Genomic DNA, 15,980 nt, shown 5'->3' with positions numbered 1-15,980 from the left:
GCCACACAGCACTGAGGGGCTGGGTTTTGATTCCCCCCACGATCCTAACGGTGTGCAGTTTGTATTATTCTCCCGATGCCTGTATGAGTTTCCTCCCACAATCTAAAAATATAATGGTAGCTTAAATGTCACTCAGAAAAAAATGAGCCCCAATTTGTGTGTGTGTGTGTGTGTGTGTAAATGTGGTAGGGTATATAGGAGCTAATTTAGACTTGATCGCTGCCAGTCTGAAGCCCTTTGTGGAGTGCACACACGCACCCGGGAGCCCAGTGAGATGCTAAAAGCATCTCAGGGCTGCGATCGCCTCTACTTGATTGACAGATGGAGGCGGGAGGGGGCGTGCCAATGGCGTTGGAACGCCATTGGCGGGGCTTGCTGCGGACAGCGCAGGCGTGTGTGGACCGTTGCGGACGCGGCGGGTAGCCACCTGCCAGCGCAGGAGCTGCGCTAGCAGGGAGCTACTCAGTGGGTGCAAAAGCATTGCCCTGTGCTGGGCGTTCCCCCGCATGTCTGCTAAATTTAGCACATCTACGATCCGCTCTGACTCACCCCCATAGATTGTAAGCTACACTGGGGCAGGGACTGATATTCTCTGTAAAGTGCTGCGGAATATATGCGCTTTATATAAATAACTGGTAATGAATAAAGAACAAAAGCTCTTGCAGCACTCAGGACCAGTGGGACCCTTCCTTAACAATTATGAGGTACATGTGGAGGACGAGTACTGAAGATCTCCAAACATGTCTTTTTTCTCCATCTCGCTGGTTTGGAAGTAAACTAAAGTGTATGAAACCAGTGAAACATTTTGGTGATTTCCACAGTAATTTACTAAATCAGTCATTCACGTTCTATCCTATTATATAGTGAAATATTTTTTAGTTGGTTTGAAGAGCTGCTGATTAATAATGGATTTGACTGTTAGCAAATTTGGTGATTAGTAAACAGACTTGTCAATCACAAGATCATAAAAAAAAAATGTAACCACCTTTTCTGTAAATCTGTATTTGTTAACCCTCCACAACAACCCATTATGAGTGCAATTATCAAAGAATAAAAATAAAGAGAAATGTGGGAGCCCTTAAAATGTGCCATATGTGAAATATATAACAAAATACAGAGATCAAAGCAATGATACATGGCCTGATCTCAGTGCTCAGTTATGAACTCCATGCTCTGCATGGCAAGCAGATGCTGCATACACATAGGGGGTCATTCCGAGTTGATCGCTAGCTGCTTTCGTTCGCTCAGCAGCGATGAGACAAAAAAAACGGCACTTCTGCGCATGCGGCGCAATGCGCACGCGCGTCGTACTAATGCAACGATGTAGTTTCACACAAGGTCTAGCAAAGCTTTTCAGTCGCACTGCTGGCCGCAGAGTGACTGACAGGAAGAGGGCGTTTGTGGGTGTCAACTGACTGTTTTCAGGGAGTGTTTGGAAAAACGCAGGCGTGCCAGGAAAAACGCAGGGTGTGTTCGTGACGTCAAAACAGGAACTGAACAGTCTGAAGTGATTGCAAGCGCTGAGTAGGTATTGAGCTACTCTGAAACTGCAAAAAAAAAGTTTGCCGCCGCTCTGCGATCCTTTCGTTTGCACTTCTGCTAAGCTAAAATACACTCCCAGTGGGAGGTGGCATAGCGTTTGCACGGCTGCTAAAAACTGCTAGCAAGCGAACAACTTGGAATGACCACCATAATTCTTACTACAAAATAAGTCACCCATGAGGAAAAATGCATTAGTATAAATGTGAAACTAAACCCAAGTTTTTGCACTTCTGAAGTTAGGGTGACAAAGAAGAAATATCAATGAATGTTTAAAATGAAAATATTTTTTTCTTGCATTACTTATGTATCTGTGGAATAATTTATTATTCACCAGGTATATACTGGCTTGGGGATCGAGGTCAAGAGGTCAGCTAATTGTGCTAGTCCACCAAATGTATTAAGACCAATACAAGTCTGTCTCTGCTTCCAGAAAAGTGTAAGAACTATAACATGTGGTCCAAAACTACTGCCTTAAATACCTTAGCTATACAATTCTACAATCTTTTTTGGCCACTACAAATTTTTATCCATAGTAAGAGTGGTATTAAACTGGCAACGATAAAAAAAAGTCAAAATAAATCATTGCACCAAAAATTCTAGGAACTATCCGCTCTACTCCTCACTTCTGCCTCGCAGCTCTTCAGGCTATGCTTAGCAATGCTGCCCATCACCTTTTCCTCTATTGATGCTCTACCACGACTGCCCCACTCTGTCACTTGCTCCACTTGCTCCCTATTCTCCTCAGAACAAATTTATACTCCTCTCATTCACCTATACAGACCTCAACCATGAGGCCTCACCTCTGACATTTCCTCTCGTACCTCTCCTACTCCCTGATAAGCTATTTCTACATTTGCCTTAAGGATTTTCCCACACCATTTCCATCCTCTGGAATGCCCTCCTATGCCCAGTTAAACTGCCCTCAACCTCAAAGTCTTTAAAAAGTCTTTCATCATTAAAGCCTTCCTCCTAACTGCTACCCTCTGCATTGCAAATGTCTACTCCCCTCTTCCTCTGTGTCCACCCGTTACCAAAGAGATTGTAAACTCTAGTGATGATCTCCCCTCTGGAATTCTCTATATAATTTATGCTATATGAACACTTTGATTATATATAAATGTAAAGGTGGGTACACACTTGCTGATAAAGAAAACAACGTCGCTCATTTTGCCCTTCCTGAGCGACATCGTTTACCATATCGACTAGTGTGTACGCTTCCGAACGACGTTAACGAACATCGCTCTCGGCCGTGCATGCAGCTCTATTCGGACAGTCGTCCATAAACTGCATGCACGGACCGGCCGCGGCGTGATGTCACTGTACGATATCGTTTGCATATCACACACTGTATGCACTGCTGACGACTGCACCGGCAGGGAAGGCAACACACTAGGCGACATCGCTCATAGAGCACATCGCCTAGTGTGTACCCACCTTCAGTCACATTCATGTGTGTAATATTCTATACTTGTGCAATGTTGTTAACCTTATGTAAGGTGCTACGGAACTCTTGAGGCAAAATGTAAACAGATAATAAATAATATGACAAATCTTTTAAGATGTGAAAAAAATACTACATACTATTTGTTCTGAAGACAGGCGCAGGGTCTTACGGTAAGATGTGGTACCACTATGGCTCGGATGCTGCATAGGAGCAGCCTCAATGTTTATCTGTTTCAGTTCCAAGGAGTCTTCGTCACTGGATGTATTGTCCTCTGTAGACGGCCTAATGAAACACAATGTAACAGATATTATTCAGTAGGAAACGTATATGTTAATAAACTTTTCAATCCCAAAGGACAGAAATTTAAGGCACATACATTAATTACCCAGTGTCCAACTAATGAACTGTCTGGAGAGCTCTACAGCTATTTCATGCAACATTTAGTGCAAACTGAGTAGAACAACACTGCTGTTCCCATGTGTACTATCAGGAATTTCTGGATTTCCTTAGGAAATAAGCAGCAGCTTAAATGTAGAGAAAAATGGTAAAACAGGCATACACACAAAGCGGAGGCCACTTGCCAAGCACACAGAATGCACACTGCAATTTGATCAGATACTGCACTTGTGAATAATCCTGCACATTTGTAGGTACAAGACTACTTCCCAGGTATAATGGGGTATATTTACTAAAATTCGTATTTTTCAGAATGAGGTTAAAGTTCAAACACGAATGACATCGCAAGTGTAAATTTGCAACTTTTTGAATTTATTACGACTAATTTACTAAGCTGTCGTATTCTGCATTTTCGTGTTTTCCGATGTCGATGTCATTCGTATTTTTTGGCAGTGTTTTACGGGAGTGAATAGTAAAACACTGCCGACATTAACACAATGAATCTCGGCCGGATCTGTGAGATCCGTGCAGGGCTTCATTGTGCACCTTTCGTATTAAAAATAACATTGTTACAAATCATTAAAAAAAAATGCGTGGGGTCCCCCCCCACCTAAGCTAAACCAGCCTCGGGCTCTTTGAGCCGGTCCTGGTTGACAAAATATGGGGAAAAAATAAGATTTTACTCACCGGTAAATCTATTTCTCGTAGTCCGTAGAGGATGCTGGGAACTCCGTAAGGACCATGGGGAATAGACGGGCTCCGCAGGAGACTGGGCACTCTATAAGAAAGATTTGGTACTATCTGGTGTGCACTGGCTCCTCCCTCTATGCCCCTCCTCCAGACCTCAGTTAGGATACTGTGCCCGGAAGAGCTGACACAATAAGGAAGGATTTTGAATCCCGGGTAAGACTCATACCAGCCACACCAATCACACCGTATAACTCGTGATACTATACCCAGTTAACAGTATGAAATATAACAGAGACTCTCAACAGATGGCTCAACAATAACCCTTTAGTTAGGCAATAACTATATACAAGTATTGCAGACAATCCGCACTTGGGATGGGCGCCCAGCATCCACTACGGACTACGAGAAATAGATTTACCGGTGAGTAAAATCTTATTTTCTCTGACGTCCTAGTGGATGCTGGGAACTCCGTAAGGACCATGGGGATTATACCAAAGCTCCCAAACGGGCGGGAGAGTGCGGATGACTCTGCAGCACCGAATGAGAGAACTCAAGGTCCTCCTCAGCCAGGGTATCAAATTTGTAGAATTTAGCAAACGTGTTTGCCTCTGACCAAGTTGCAGCTCGGCAAAGTTGTAAAGCCGAGACCCCTCGGGCAGCTGCCCAAGATGAGCCCACCTTCCTCGTGGAATGGGCTTTCACTGATTTAGGATGCGGCAATCCAGCCGCAGAATGCTCCAGCTGACAAATTCAGCGAGCAATAGTCTGCTTAGAAGCAGGAGCACCTATTTTGTTGGGTGCCTACAGGATAAGAAGCGAGTCAGTTTTCCTGACTCAAGCCGTCCTGGAAATATAATTTTTTAAGGCCCTGACTACGTCCAGTAACTTGGAATCTTCCAAGTCCCTAGTAGCCGCAGGCACTACAATAGGTTGGTTCAAGTGAAAAGCTGATACCACCTTAGGGAGAAACTGGGGACGAGTCCTCAATTCTGCCCTATCCATATGGAAAATCAGATAAGGGCTTTTACATGACAAAGCCGCCAATTCTGACACACGCCTGGCCGAAGCCAAGGCCAATAACATGACCACTTTCCACGTGAGATATTTCAGATCCACAGTTTTAAGTGGCTCAAACCAATGTGATTTCAGGAAACTCAACACCACGTTGAGATCCCACGGTGCCACAGGAGGCACAAAAGGGGGCTGAATATGTAGCACTCCCTTTACAAAAGTCTGAACTTCAGGCAGTGAAGCCAGTTCTTTCTGGAAGAAAATCGACAGAGCCGAAATCTGGACCTTAATGGAACCCAATTTTAGGCCCATAGTCACTCCCGACTGTAGGAAGTGCAGAAAACGACCCAGCTGAAATTCCTCTGTTGGGGGCTTCCTGGCCTCACACCACGCAACATATTTTCGCCAAATACGGTGATAATGGTTTGCGGTTACTTCTTTCCTGGCTTTTATCAGCGTAGGAATGACTTCCTCCGGAATGCCCTTTTGCTTTAGGATCCGGAATTCAACCGCCATGCCGTCCAACGCAGCCGCGGTAAGTCTTGGAACAGACAGGGCCCCTGCTGTAGCAGATCCTGTCTGAGCGTAGAGGCCATGGGTCCTCTGATATTATTTCTGTAAGTTCTGGGTACCAAGCTCTTCTTGGCCCATCCGGAACCACGAGTATCGTTCTTCCTCCTCGTTTTCTTATTATTCTCAGTACCCTTGGTATGAGAGGCAGAGGCGGGAATACATAAACCGACTGGTACACCCACGGTGTCACTAGAGCGTCCACAGCTATTGCCTGAGGGTCCCTTGACCTGGCGCAATATCTAGTTTTTTGTTTAGGCGGGACGCCATGTCCACCTGTGGCCTTTCCCAACGGTTTACCAACAGTTGGAAGACTTCTGGATGAAGTCCCCACTCTCCCGGGTGGAGGTCGTGTCTGCTGAGGAAGTCTGCTTCCCAGTTGTCCACTCCCGGAATGAACACTGCTGACAGTGCTAAGACGTGATTTTCCGCCCATCGGAGAATCCTTGTGGCTTCTGCCATCGCCATCCTGCTTCTTGTGCCGCCCTGTCTGTTTACATGGGCGACTGCCGTGATGTTGTCTGATTGGATCAGTACCGGCTGGTTTTGAAGCAGAGGCCTTGCCAGACTTAGGGCATTGTAAATGGCCCTCAGTTCCAGAATATTTATGTGTAGGGACGACTCCTGACTTGACCAAAGTCCTTGGAAGTTTCTTCCCTGTGTGACTGCCCCCCAGCCTCGAAGGCTGGCATCCGTGGTTACCAGGACCCAGTCCTGTATGCCGAATCTGCGGCCCTCTTGAAGATGAGCACTCTGCAGCCACCACAGTAGAGATACCCTGGTCCTTGGAGACAGGGTTATCAGCCGATGCATCTGAAGATGCGATCCCGACCACTTGTTCAAGAGGTCCCAGTAAAAGGTTCTTGTATGGAACCTGCCGAATGGAATTTTTCTTCGTAAGAAGCTACCATTTTTCCCAGGACTCGTGTGCAGTGATGCACCGATACCTGTTTTGGTTTCAGGAGGTCTCTGACTAGAGATGACAGCTCCTTGGCTTTCTCCTGCAGGAGAAACACTTTTTTCTGTTCTGTGTCCAGAACCATCCCCAGGAACAGTAGGCGTGTGGTAGGAACCAGCTGTGACTTTGGAATGTATAGAATCCATCCGTGCTGTTGTAGCACTTCCCGAGATAGTGCTACTCCGACCAACAACTGCTCCTTGGACCTCGCCTTTATAAGGAGATCATCCAAGTACGGGATAATTAAAACTCCCTTTTTTCGAAGGAGTATCATCATTTCTGCCATTACCTTGGTAAAGACCCTCGGTGCCGTGGACAGTCCAAACGGCAGTGTTTGGAATTGGTAATGGCAATCCTGTACCACAAATCTGAGGTACTCCTGATGAGGATGGTAAATGGGGACATGTAGGTAAGCATCCTTGATGTCCAGGGATACCATGTAATCCCCCTCCTCCAGGCTTGCAATAACCGCCCTGAGCGATTCCATCTTGAACTTGAATTTTTTAATGTATGTGTTTAAGGATTTCAAATTTAAAATGGGTCTCACCGAACCGTCCGGTTTCGGTACCACAACCAGTGTGGAATAGTAACCCCGTCCTTGTTGAAGTAGGGGCACCTTGACTATCACCTGCTGGGAATACAGCTTGTGAATTGCCTCTAGCACAGCCTCCCTGCCTGAGGGAGTTGTCGGCAAGGCAGATTTGAGGAAACGGCGGGGGGGGGGGAGACGCCTCGAATTCCAGCTTGTACCCCTGAGATACTACTTGAAGGAGCCAGGGATCCACCTGTGAGCGAGCCCACTGATCGCTGAAATTTTTGAGGCGGCCCCCCACCGTACCTGGCTACGCCTGTGGAGCCGCCGCGTCATGCGGTGGACTCAGAGGAAGCGGGGGAAGAATTTTGATTCTGGGAACTGGCTGACTGGTGCAGCTTTTTCCCTCTTCCCTCTTCTCTGTGCAGAAAGGAAGCGCCTTTGACCCGCTTGCTTTTCTGAAGCCGAAAGGACTGTACCTGATAATACAGTGCTTTTCTTAGGCTGTGAGGAAACCTGAGGTAAAAAAATTTCATCCCAGCTGTTGCTGTGGATACGAGGTCCCAGAGACCATCCCCAAACAATTCCTCACGCTTATAAGGCTCTATGTGCCTTTTAAAGTCAGCATCACCTGTCCAGTGTCGGGTCTCTAATACCCTCCTGACAGAATGGACATTGCAATAATACTGGATGCCAGCCGGCAAAATATCCCTCTGTGCATCCCTCATATATAAGACGACGTCTTAAGTTCGCAAAATAGTATCCCTGTTTGAAAGGGTTACAGACCACGCTGCAGCAGCACTATCTGCAGGTCTCAGTCTAGTACCTGAGTGTGTAAATACAGACTTCAGGATAGCCTCCTGCTATTTATCAGCAGGTACCTTCAAAGTGGCCGTATCCTAAGACGGCAGTGCCACCTTTTTTGACAAACGTGTGAGCGCCTTATCCACCCTAGGGGATATCTCCCAGCGTAACTTATCCTCTGGCGGGAAAGGGTACGCCATCAGTAACTCTTTAGAAATTACCAGTTTCTTATCGGGGGAACCCACGCTTTTTCACACTTCATTCACTCATTTGATGGGGGAACAAAACACTGCCTGCTTTTTCTCCCCACACATAAAACCCTTTTTTGTTTTTAGTGGTACTTGGGTTAATGTCAGAAATGTGTAACACATTTTTTATTGCCGGGATCATGTAACGGATGTTCCTAGTGGATTGTGTATATGTCTCAACCTCGTCGACACTGGAGTCAGACTCCGTGTCGACATCTGTGTCTGCCATCTGAGGGAGCGGGCGTTTTTAAGCCCCTGAGACGCCTGGGCAGGCGCGGGCTGAGAAGCCGGCTGTCCCATAGCTGTTACGTCATCCAGCCTTTTATGTAAGGAGTTGACACTGTCGGTTAATACCTTCCACCTATCCATCCACTCTGGTGTCGGCCCACAGGGGGCGACATCTCATTTATCGGCATCTGCTCCGCCTCCACATAAGCCTCCTCATCAAACATGTCGACACAGCCGTACCGACACACCGCACACACACAGGGAATGCTCTGACTGAGGACAGGACCCCACACAGCCCTTTGGGGAGACAGAGAGAGAGTATGCCAGCACACACCGGAGCGCTATATAATGTAGGGATAAACACTATCACTGAGTGAATTTTCCCCAATAGCTGCTTGTATAAACAATATTGCGCCTAAATTTAGTGCCCCCCCTCTCTTTTTAATCCTTTGAGCCTGAAAACTACAGGGGAGAGCCTGGGGAGCTGTCTTCCAGCTACACTGTGAAGAGAAAATGGCGCCGGTGTGCTGAGGGAGATGGCTCCGCCCCTTTTTCGCGGACTTTTCTCCCGCTTTTTTCTGTATTCTGGCAGGGGTAATTACCACATATATAGCCTCTGGGGCTATATATTGTGGCTATTTTGCCAGCCAAGGTGTTTTTATTGCTGCTCAGGGCACCCCCCCCCCCAGCGCCCTGCACCCTCAGTGACCGGAGTGTGAAGTGTGTATGAGGAGCAATGGCGCACAGCTGCAGTGCTGTGCGCTACCTTGGTGAAGACTGAAGTCTTCTGCCGCCGATTTTCCGGACCATCTTCATGCTTCTGGCTCTGTAAGGGGGACGGCGGCGCGGCTCCGGGAACGAACACCAAGGACGGGTCCTGCGGTCGATCCCTCTGGAGCTAATGGTGTCCAGTAGCCTAAGAAGCCCAAGCTAGCTGCAAGCAGGTAGGTTCGCTTCTTCTCCCCTTAGTCCCTCGATGCAGTGAGCCTGTTGCCAGCAGGTCTCACTGTAAAATAAAAAACCTAATTTAAACTTTCTTTCTAGAAGCTCAGGAGAGCCCCTAGTGTGCAACCAGCTCGGGCCGGGCACAGAAATCTAACTGAGGTCTGGAGGAGGGGCATAGAGGGAGGAGCCAGTGCACACCAGATAGTACCAAATCTTTCTTATAGAGTGCCCAGTCTCCTGCGGAGCCCGTCTATTCCCCTTGGTCCTTACGGAGTTCCCAGCATCCACTAGGACGTCAGAGAAAAATGTCAGGGGTTCCCCCATATTTAATCAACCAGCACCGGGCTCTGCGCCTGGTCCTGGTTCCAAAAATACGGGGGACAAAAAGTGTAGGGGTCCCCCGTATTTTTGAAACCAGCACCGGGCTCCACTAGCCAGGTACATAATGCCACAGCCGGGGGACACTTTTATCTAGGTCCCTGCGGCCCTGGCATTACATACCCAACTAGTCACCCCTGGCCGGGTACCCTGGAGGAGTGGGAACCCCTTAAATCAAGGGGTCCCCCCCTCCAGCCACCCAAGGGCCAGGGGTGAAGCCCGAGGCTGTCCCCCCCATCCAAGGGCGGCAGATGGGGGGCCGATAGCCTTTTGAAAAAAATGTGAATATTGTTTTTAGTAGCAGTACTACAAGTCCCAGCAAGCCTCCCCCGCAAGCTGGTACTTGGAGAACCACAAGTACCAGCATGCGGTGGAAAACCGGGCCCGCTGGTACCTGTAGTACTACTACTAAAAAAATACCCCCAAAAAAACAGGACACACACACCGTGACAGTATTAGTTTATTACATACATGCACACCTCCAAACATACATACTTACCTATGTTCACACGAGGCTCGGTCCTCTTCTCCATGTAGAATCCTAGGGGTACCTGTGAAAAAAATTATACTCACATAATCCAGTGTACCTTCTGTTCTTTGTATAATCCACGTACTTGGCAAAACAAAAAAATAAGAATTTACTTACCGATAATTCTATTTCTCGTAGTCCGTAGTGGATGCTGGGGACTCCGTCAGGACCATGGGGATTAGCGGCTCCGCAGGAGACAGGGCACAAAAATAAAGCTTTAGGATCAGGTGGTGTGCACTGGCTCCTCCCCCTATGACCCTCCTCCAAGCCTCAGTTAGGATACTGTGCCCGGACGAGCGTACACAATAAGGAAGGATCTTGAATCCCGGGTAAGACTCATACCAGCCACACCAATCACACCGTACAACTTGTGATCTGAACCCAGTTAACAGTATGACAAAACGTAGGAGCCTCTGAACAGACGGCTCACAACAATAACAACCCGATTTTTTTGTAACAATAACTATGTACAAGTATTGCAGACAATCCGCACTTGGGATGGGCGCCCAGCATCCACTACGGACTACGAGAAATAGAATTATCGGTAAGTAAATTCTTATTTTCTCTAACGTCCTAAGTGGATGCTGGGGACTCCGTCAGGACCATGGGGATTATACCAAAGCTCCCAAACGGGCGGGAGAGTGCGGATGAGCCTGCAGCACCGAATGAGAGACTCCATGTCCTCCTCAGCCAGGGTATCAAATTTGTAGAATTTAGCAAACGTGTTTGCCCCTGACCAAGTAAATGCTCAGCAAAGTTGTAAAGCCGAGACCCCTCAGGCAGTCGCCCAAGATGAGCCCACTTCCTTGTGGAATGGGCTTTTTCTGATTTTGTCTGTGGCAAGCCTGCCACAGAATGAGCAAGCTGAATTGTACTACAAATCCAGCGAGCAATCGTCTGTTTAGAAGCAGGAGCACCCATCTTGTTGGGTGCATACAGGCTAAACAGCGAGTCAGATTTTCTGACTCCAGTCGTCCTGGAAACATATTTTCAGGGCCCTGACAACGGCAAGTAACTTGGAGTCCTCCAAGTCCCTAGTAGCCGCAGGTACCACAATAGGTTGGTTCATGTGAAAAACAGAAAACACCTTAAGGAGAAATTGAGGACGAGTCCTCAATTCTGCCCTGTCAGAATGAAAAATTAATTAAGGGCTTTTATATGATAAAGCCGGCCATTCTGACACACGCCTGGCTGAAGCCAGGGCTAATAGAATCTTCACCTTCCATGTGAAATAATTTAAGTCCACAGTGGTGAGTGGATCAAACCAATGTGACTTTAGGAAACTCAAAACAACATTGAGATCCCAAGGTGCCACTGGGGGCACAAAAGGAGGCTGTATATGCAGTACCCCTTTTACAAACGTCTGAACTTCAGGCACTGAAGCCAGTTCTTTCTGGAATAAATTTGACAGGGTCGAAATTTGAACCTTAATGGACCCTAATTTTAGGCCCATAGACAGTCCTGTTTTCAGGAAATGTAGGAAACGACCCAGTTGGAATTCCTCTGTAGGGACCTTCTTGGCCTCACACCACGCAACATATTTTTGCCAATTGCGGTGAAAATGTTTTTCGGTTAGATCCTTCCTGGCTTCGACCAGGGTAGGGATGACTTCATCTGGAATGCCCTTTCAGGATCCGGCTTTCAACTGCCATGCCGTCAAACGCAGCCGCGGTAAGTCTTGGAACAGACAAGGCCCCTGCTGGAGCAGGTCCTTTCTTAAAGGTAGAGGCCACGGTTCTTCCGTGAGAATCTCTTGAAATTCCGGGTACCAAGTCCTTCTTGACCCATCCGGAACCACGAGTATCGTTCTTACTCATCTCCTTGATTCTCAGTACTTTTGGTATGAGATGCATAGGAGGGAACACATACCCTGACTGGTACACCCACAGTGTTACCAGAGCGTCCACCGCTATTGCCTGAGGGTCCCTTGACCTGGCGCAATATCTGTCTAGTTTTTTGTTCAGGCGGGACGCCATCATGTCCACCTTTGGTTTTTCCCAACGGTTTACAATCATGTGGAAGACTTCCCGCTGAAGTCCCCACTCTCCCGGGTGGAGGTTATGCTGAGGAAGTCTGCTTCCCAGTTTTCCACTCCCGGAATTAACACTGCTGAGAGTGTTATCACATGATTTTTCGCCCAGCGAAGAATCCTTGCAGTTTCTGCCATTTCCCTCCTGCTTCTTGTGCCGCCCTGTTTTCGTGGGCGACTGCCGTGATGTTGTCCCACTGGATCAATACCGGCTGACCTTGAAGCAGAGGTCTTGCTAAGCTTAGAGCCTTGTAAATTGGCCTTAGCTCCAGTATATTTATGTGGAGAGAAGTCTCCAGACTTGATCACACTCCCTGGAAATTTTTTCCTTGTGTGACTGCTCCCCAGCCACTCAGGCTGGCATCCGTGGTCACCAGGACCCAGTCCTGAATGCCGAATCTGCGGCCCTTTCATAGATGAGCACTCTGCAGCCACCGCAGAAGAAACACCCTTGTCCTTGGAGTTACCATTTTCCCAGCAGATCCCACTGAAAGGTGAAATCTACCGAATGGGATCGCTTTGTAAGAAACCACCATTTTTCACAGGACCCTTTGTGCAATGATGCACTGATACTTTTCCTGGTTTTAGGAGGTTCCTGACTAGCTCGGATAACTCCCTGGCTTTCTTCTCCGGGAGAAAACATCCTTTTCTGGACTGTGTCCAGAATCATCCCTAGGAACATTAGACGTGTCGTCGGAAAAAGCTGCGATTTTGGAATATTTAGAATCCACTCGTGCTGTCGTAGAACTACTTGAGATAGTGCTACTCCGACCGCCAACTGTTCTCTGGACCTTGCCCTTATCAGGAAAGCGTCCATATTTCTTTTAGGAAGAATCATCATTTCGGCCATTACCTTGGTAAAGACCCGGGGTGCCGTGGACAATCCAAACGGCAGCGTCTGAACTGATAGTGACAGTTCTGTACCACGAACCTGAGATACCCTTGGTGAGAAAGGCAAAATTTGGACTTGTAGGTAAGCGTCCCTGATATCCAGTGACACCATATCGTCCTGGTTCGCTATCACTGCTCTGAGTGACTCCATCTTGATTTGAACCCTTGTATGTAATTGTTCAAATCTTTTTTATCTCACCGAGCCGTTTGGCTTCAGTACCACAATATATTGTGGAATAATACCCCTTCCCTTGTTGTAGGAGGGGTACTTTGATTATCACGTGCTGGGAATACAGCCTGTGAATTTTTTTCCAATACTGCCTCCCTGTCGGAGGGAGACGTTGGTAAAGCAGACTTCAGGAACTTGTGAGGGGAAGACGTCTCGAATTTCCAATGTACACCTGGGATACTACGTGTAGGATCCAGGAGTCCACTTGCGAGTGAGCCCACTGCGTGCTGAAACTCTTGAGATGACCCCCCACCGCACCCGAGTCCGCTTGTATGGCCCCAGCGTCATACTGCGGACTTGGCAGAAGCTGTGGAGGACTTCTGTTCCTGGGAATGGGCTGCCTGCTGCAGTCTTCTTCCCTTTCCTCTAACCCTGGGCAGATATGACTGGCCTTTTGCCCGCCTGCCTTTATGGGTACGAAAGGACTGAGACTGAAAAGACTGTGTCCTTTTCTGCTGAGATGTGACTTGGGGTAACAAAAGTGGATTTTCCAGCTGTTGCCATGGCCACCAGGTCCGATGGACCGCCCCTTTATACGGCAATACTTCCATGTGCCGTCTGGAATCTGCATCACCTGACCACTGTCGTGTCTATAAACATCGTCTGGCAGATATGGACATCACATCTACTCTTGATGCCAAAATGCAAATACCCCTCTGCGCATCTCGCATATATAGAAATGCATCCTTAAAATGCTCTATAGTCAATAAAATATTGTTCCTGTCAAGGGTATCAATATTTTCAGTCAGGAAATCCGACCAAGCCCCCCCAGCGCTGCACATCCAGGCTGAGGCGATTGCTGGTCGTACTATAACACCAGTATGTGTGTATATACTTCTTAGGATATTTTCCAGCTTCCTATCAGCTGGCTCCTTGAGGGCGGCCGTATCTGGAGACGGTAACGCCACTTGTTTTTATAAGCGTGTGAGCGCCTTATCCACCCTAAGGTGTGTTTCCCAACTCGCCCTCACTTCTGGCGGGAAAAGGTATACCTCCAATAATTTTCCATCGGAGGAAACCCACGTATCATCACACACTTTAATTTATCTGATTCAGGAAAAACTACAAGTAGATTATTCCCACCCTACATAATACCCTTATTTGTGGTACTTGTAGTATCAGAAATATGTAACACCTCCTTCATTGCCCTTAACATGTAACGTGTGGCCCTAAAGGAAAATACGTTTGTTTCTTCACCGTCGACACTGAAGTCAGTGTCCGTGTCTGTGTCGACCAACTGAGGTAAATGGGCGTTTTTACAAGCCCCTGACGGTGTCTGAGACGCCTGGACAGGTACTAATTTGTTTGCCGGCCGTCTCATGTCGTCAACCGACCTTGCATCGTGTTGACATTATCACGTAATTCCTAAATAAGCCATCCATTCCGGTGTCGACTCCCTAGAGAGTGACATCACCCATACAGGCAATTTGCTCCGCCTCCTCACCAACATCGTCCTCCTACATGTCGACACACACGTACCGACACACAGCACACACACAGGGAATGCTCTGATAGAGGACAGGACCCCACTAGCCCTTTGGGGAGACAGAGGGAGAGTTTGCCAGCACACACCAAAAACGCTATAATTATACAGGGACAACCCCTTATACAAGTGTTTTCCCTTATAGCATTTTCACATATGTAATCATATCGCCAAATAAGTGCCCCCCCTCTCTGTTTTAACCCTGTTTCTGTAGTGCAGTGCAGGGGAGAGCCTGGGAGCCTTCTTCTCAGCAGAGCTGAGCAGGAAAATGGCGCCGTGTGCGGAGGAGAATAGGCCACGCCCCCTAAAACGGCGGGCTCTTCTCCCGGAGATTGTGAGATCTGGCAGGGGTTAAATACATCCATATAGCCTCAAGGGCTATATGTGATGTATTTTAGCCATAAAAAAGGTATAATACATTGCTGCCCAGAGCGCCCCCCCCAGCGCCCTGCACCCTCAGTGACCGCTGGTATGAAGTGTGCTGACAACAATGGCGCACAGCTGCAGTGCTGTGCGCTACCTTATGAAGACTGAAAGTCTTCTGCCGCCTGTTTCTGGACCTCTGGACCTCTTCAACTTCGGCATCTGCAAGGGGGGTCGGCGGCGCGGCTCCGGGACGAACCCCAGGGTGAGACCTGTGTTCCGACTCCCTCTGGAGCTAATGGTGTCCAGTAGCCTAAGAATCCAATCCATCCTGCACGCAGGTGAGTTGAAATTCTCTCCCCTAAGTCCCTCGATGCAGTGAGCCTGTTGCCAGCAGGACTCACTGAAAATAAAAAACCTAAAAAACTTTTTCTAAGCAGCTCTTTAGGAGAGCCACCTAGATTGCACCCTGCTCGGACGGGCACAAAAACCTAACTGAGGCTTGGAGGAGGGTCATAGGGGGAGGAGCCAGTGCACACCACCTGATCCTAAAGCTTTATTTTTGTGCCCTGTCTCCTGCGGAGCCGCTAATCCCCATGGTCCTGACGGAGTCCCCAGCATCCACTTAGGACGTTAGAGAAAAAACGGAAACCCGACCACGCACTGAAAGGGGTCCCATGTTTACACATGGGACCCCTTTCCCCGACTGC

General features: G+C 48.0%; 1 protein-coding gene across 2 annotated transcripts in view; it reads right to left on the bottom strand.

The window, feature by feature from the left end:
• The window catches only part of LPIN2 (lipin 2), a 324,290-nt gene that overhangs the window by 41,942 nt on the left and 266,368 nt on the right, over positions 1-15,980 (bottom strand). For both annotated transcript variants that reach the window (XM_063923550.1, XM_063923549.1), the window contains one exon: positions 3,124-3,268. In XM_063923550.1, the coding sequence (XP_063779620.1) occupies positions 3,124-3,268 (145 nt within the window). The remainder of the gene's footprint in view (positions 1-3,123; positions 3,269-15,980) is intronic.

The sequence above is a fragment of the Pseudophryne corroboree genome, chromosome 5, assembly GCF_028390025.1.
Source record: "Pseudophryne corroboree isolate aPseCor3 chromosome 5, aPseCor3.hap2, whole genome shotgun sequence".
NCBI classification, from domain to species: Eukaryota; Metazoa; Chordata; class Amphibia; order Anura; family Myobatrachidae; genus Pseudophryne; species Pseudophryne corroboree.
This window is presented reverse-complemented; position numbering and strand designations above follow the sequence as displayed.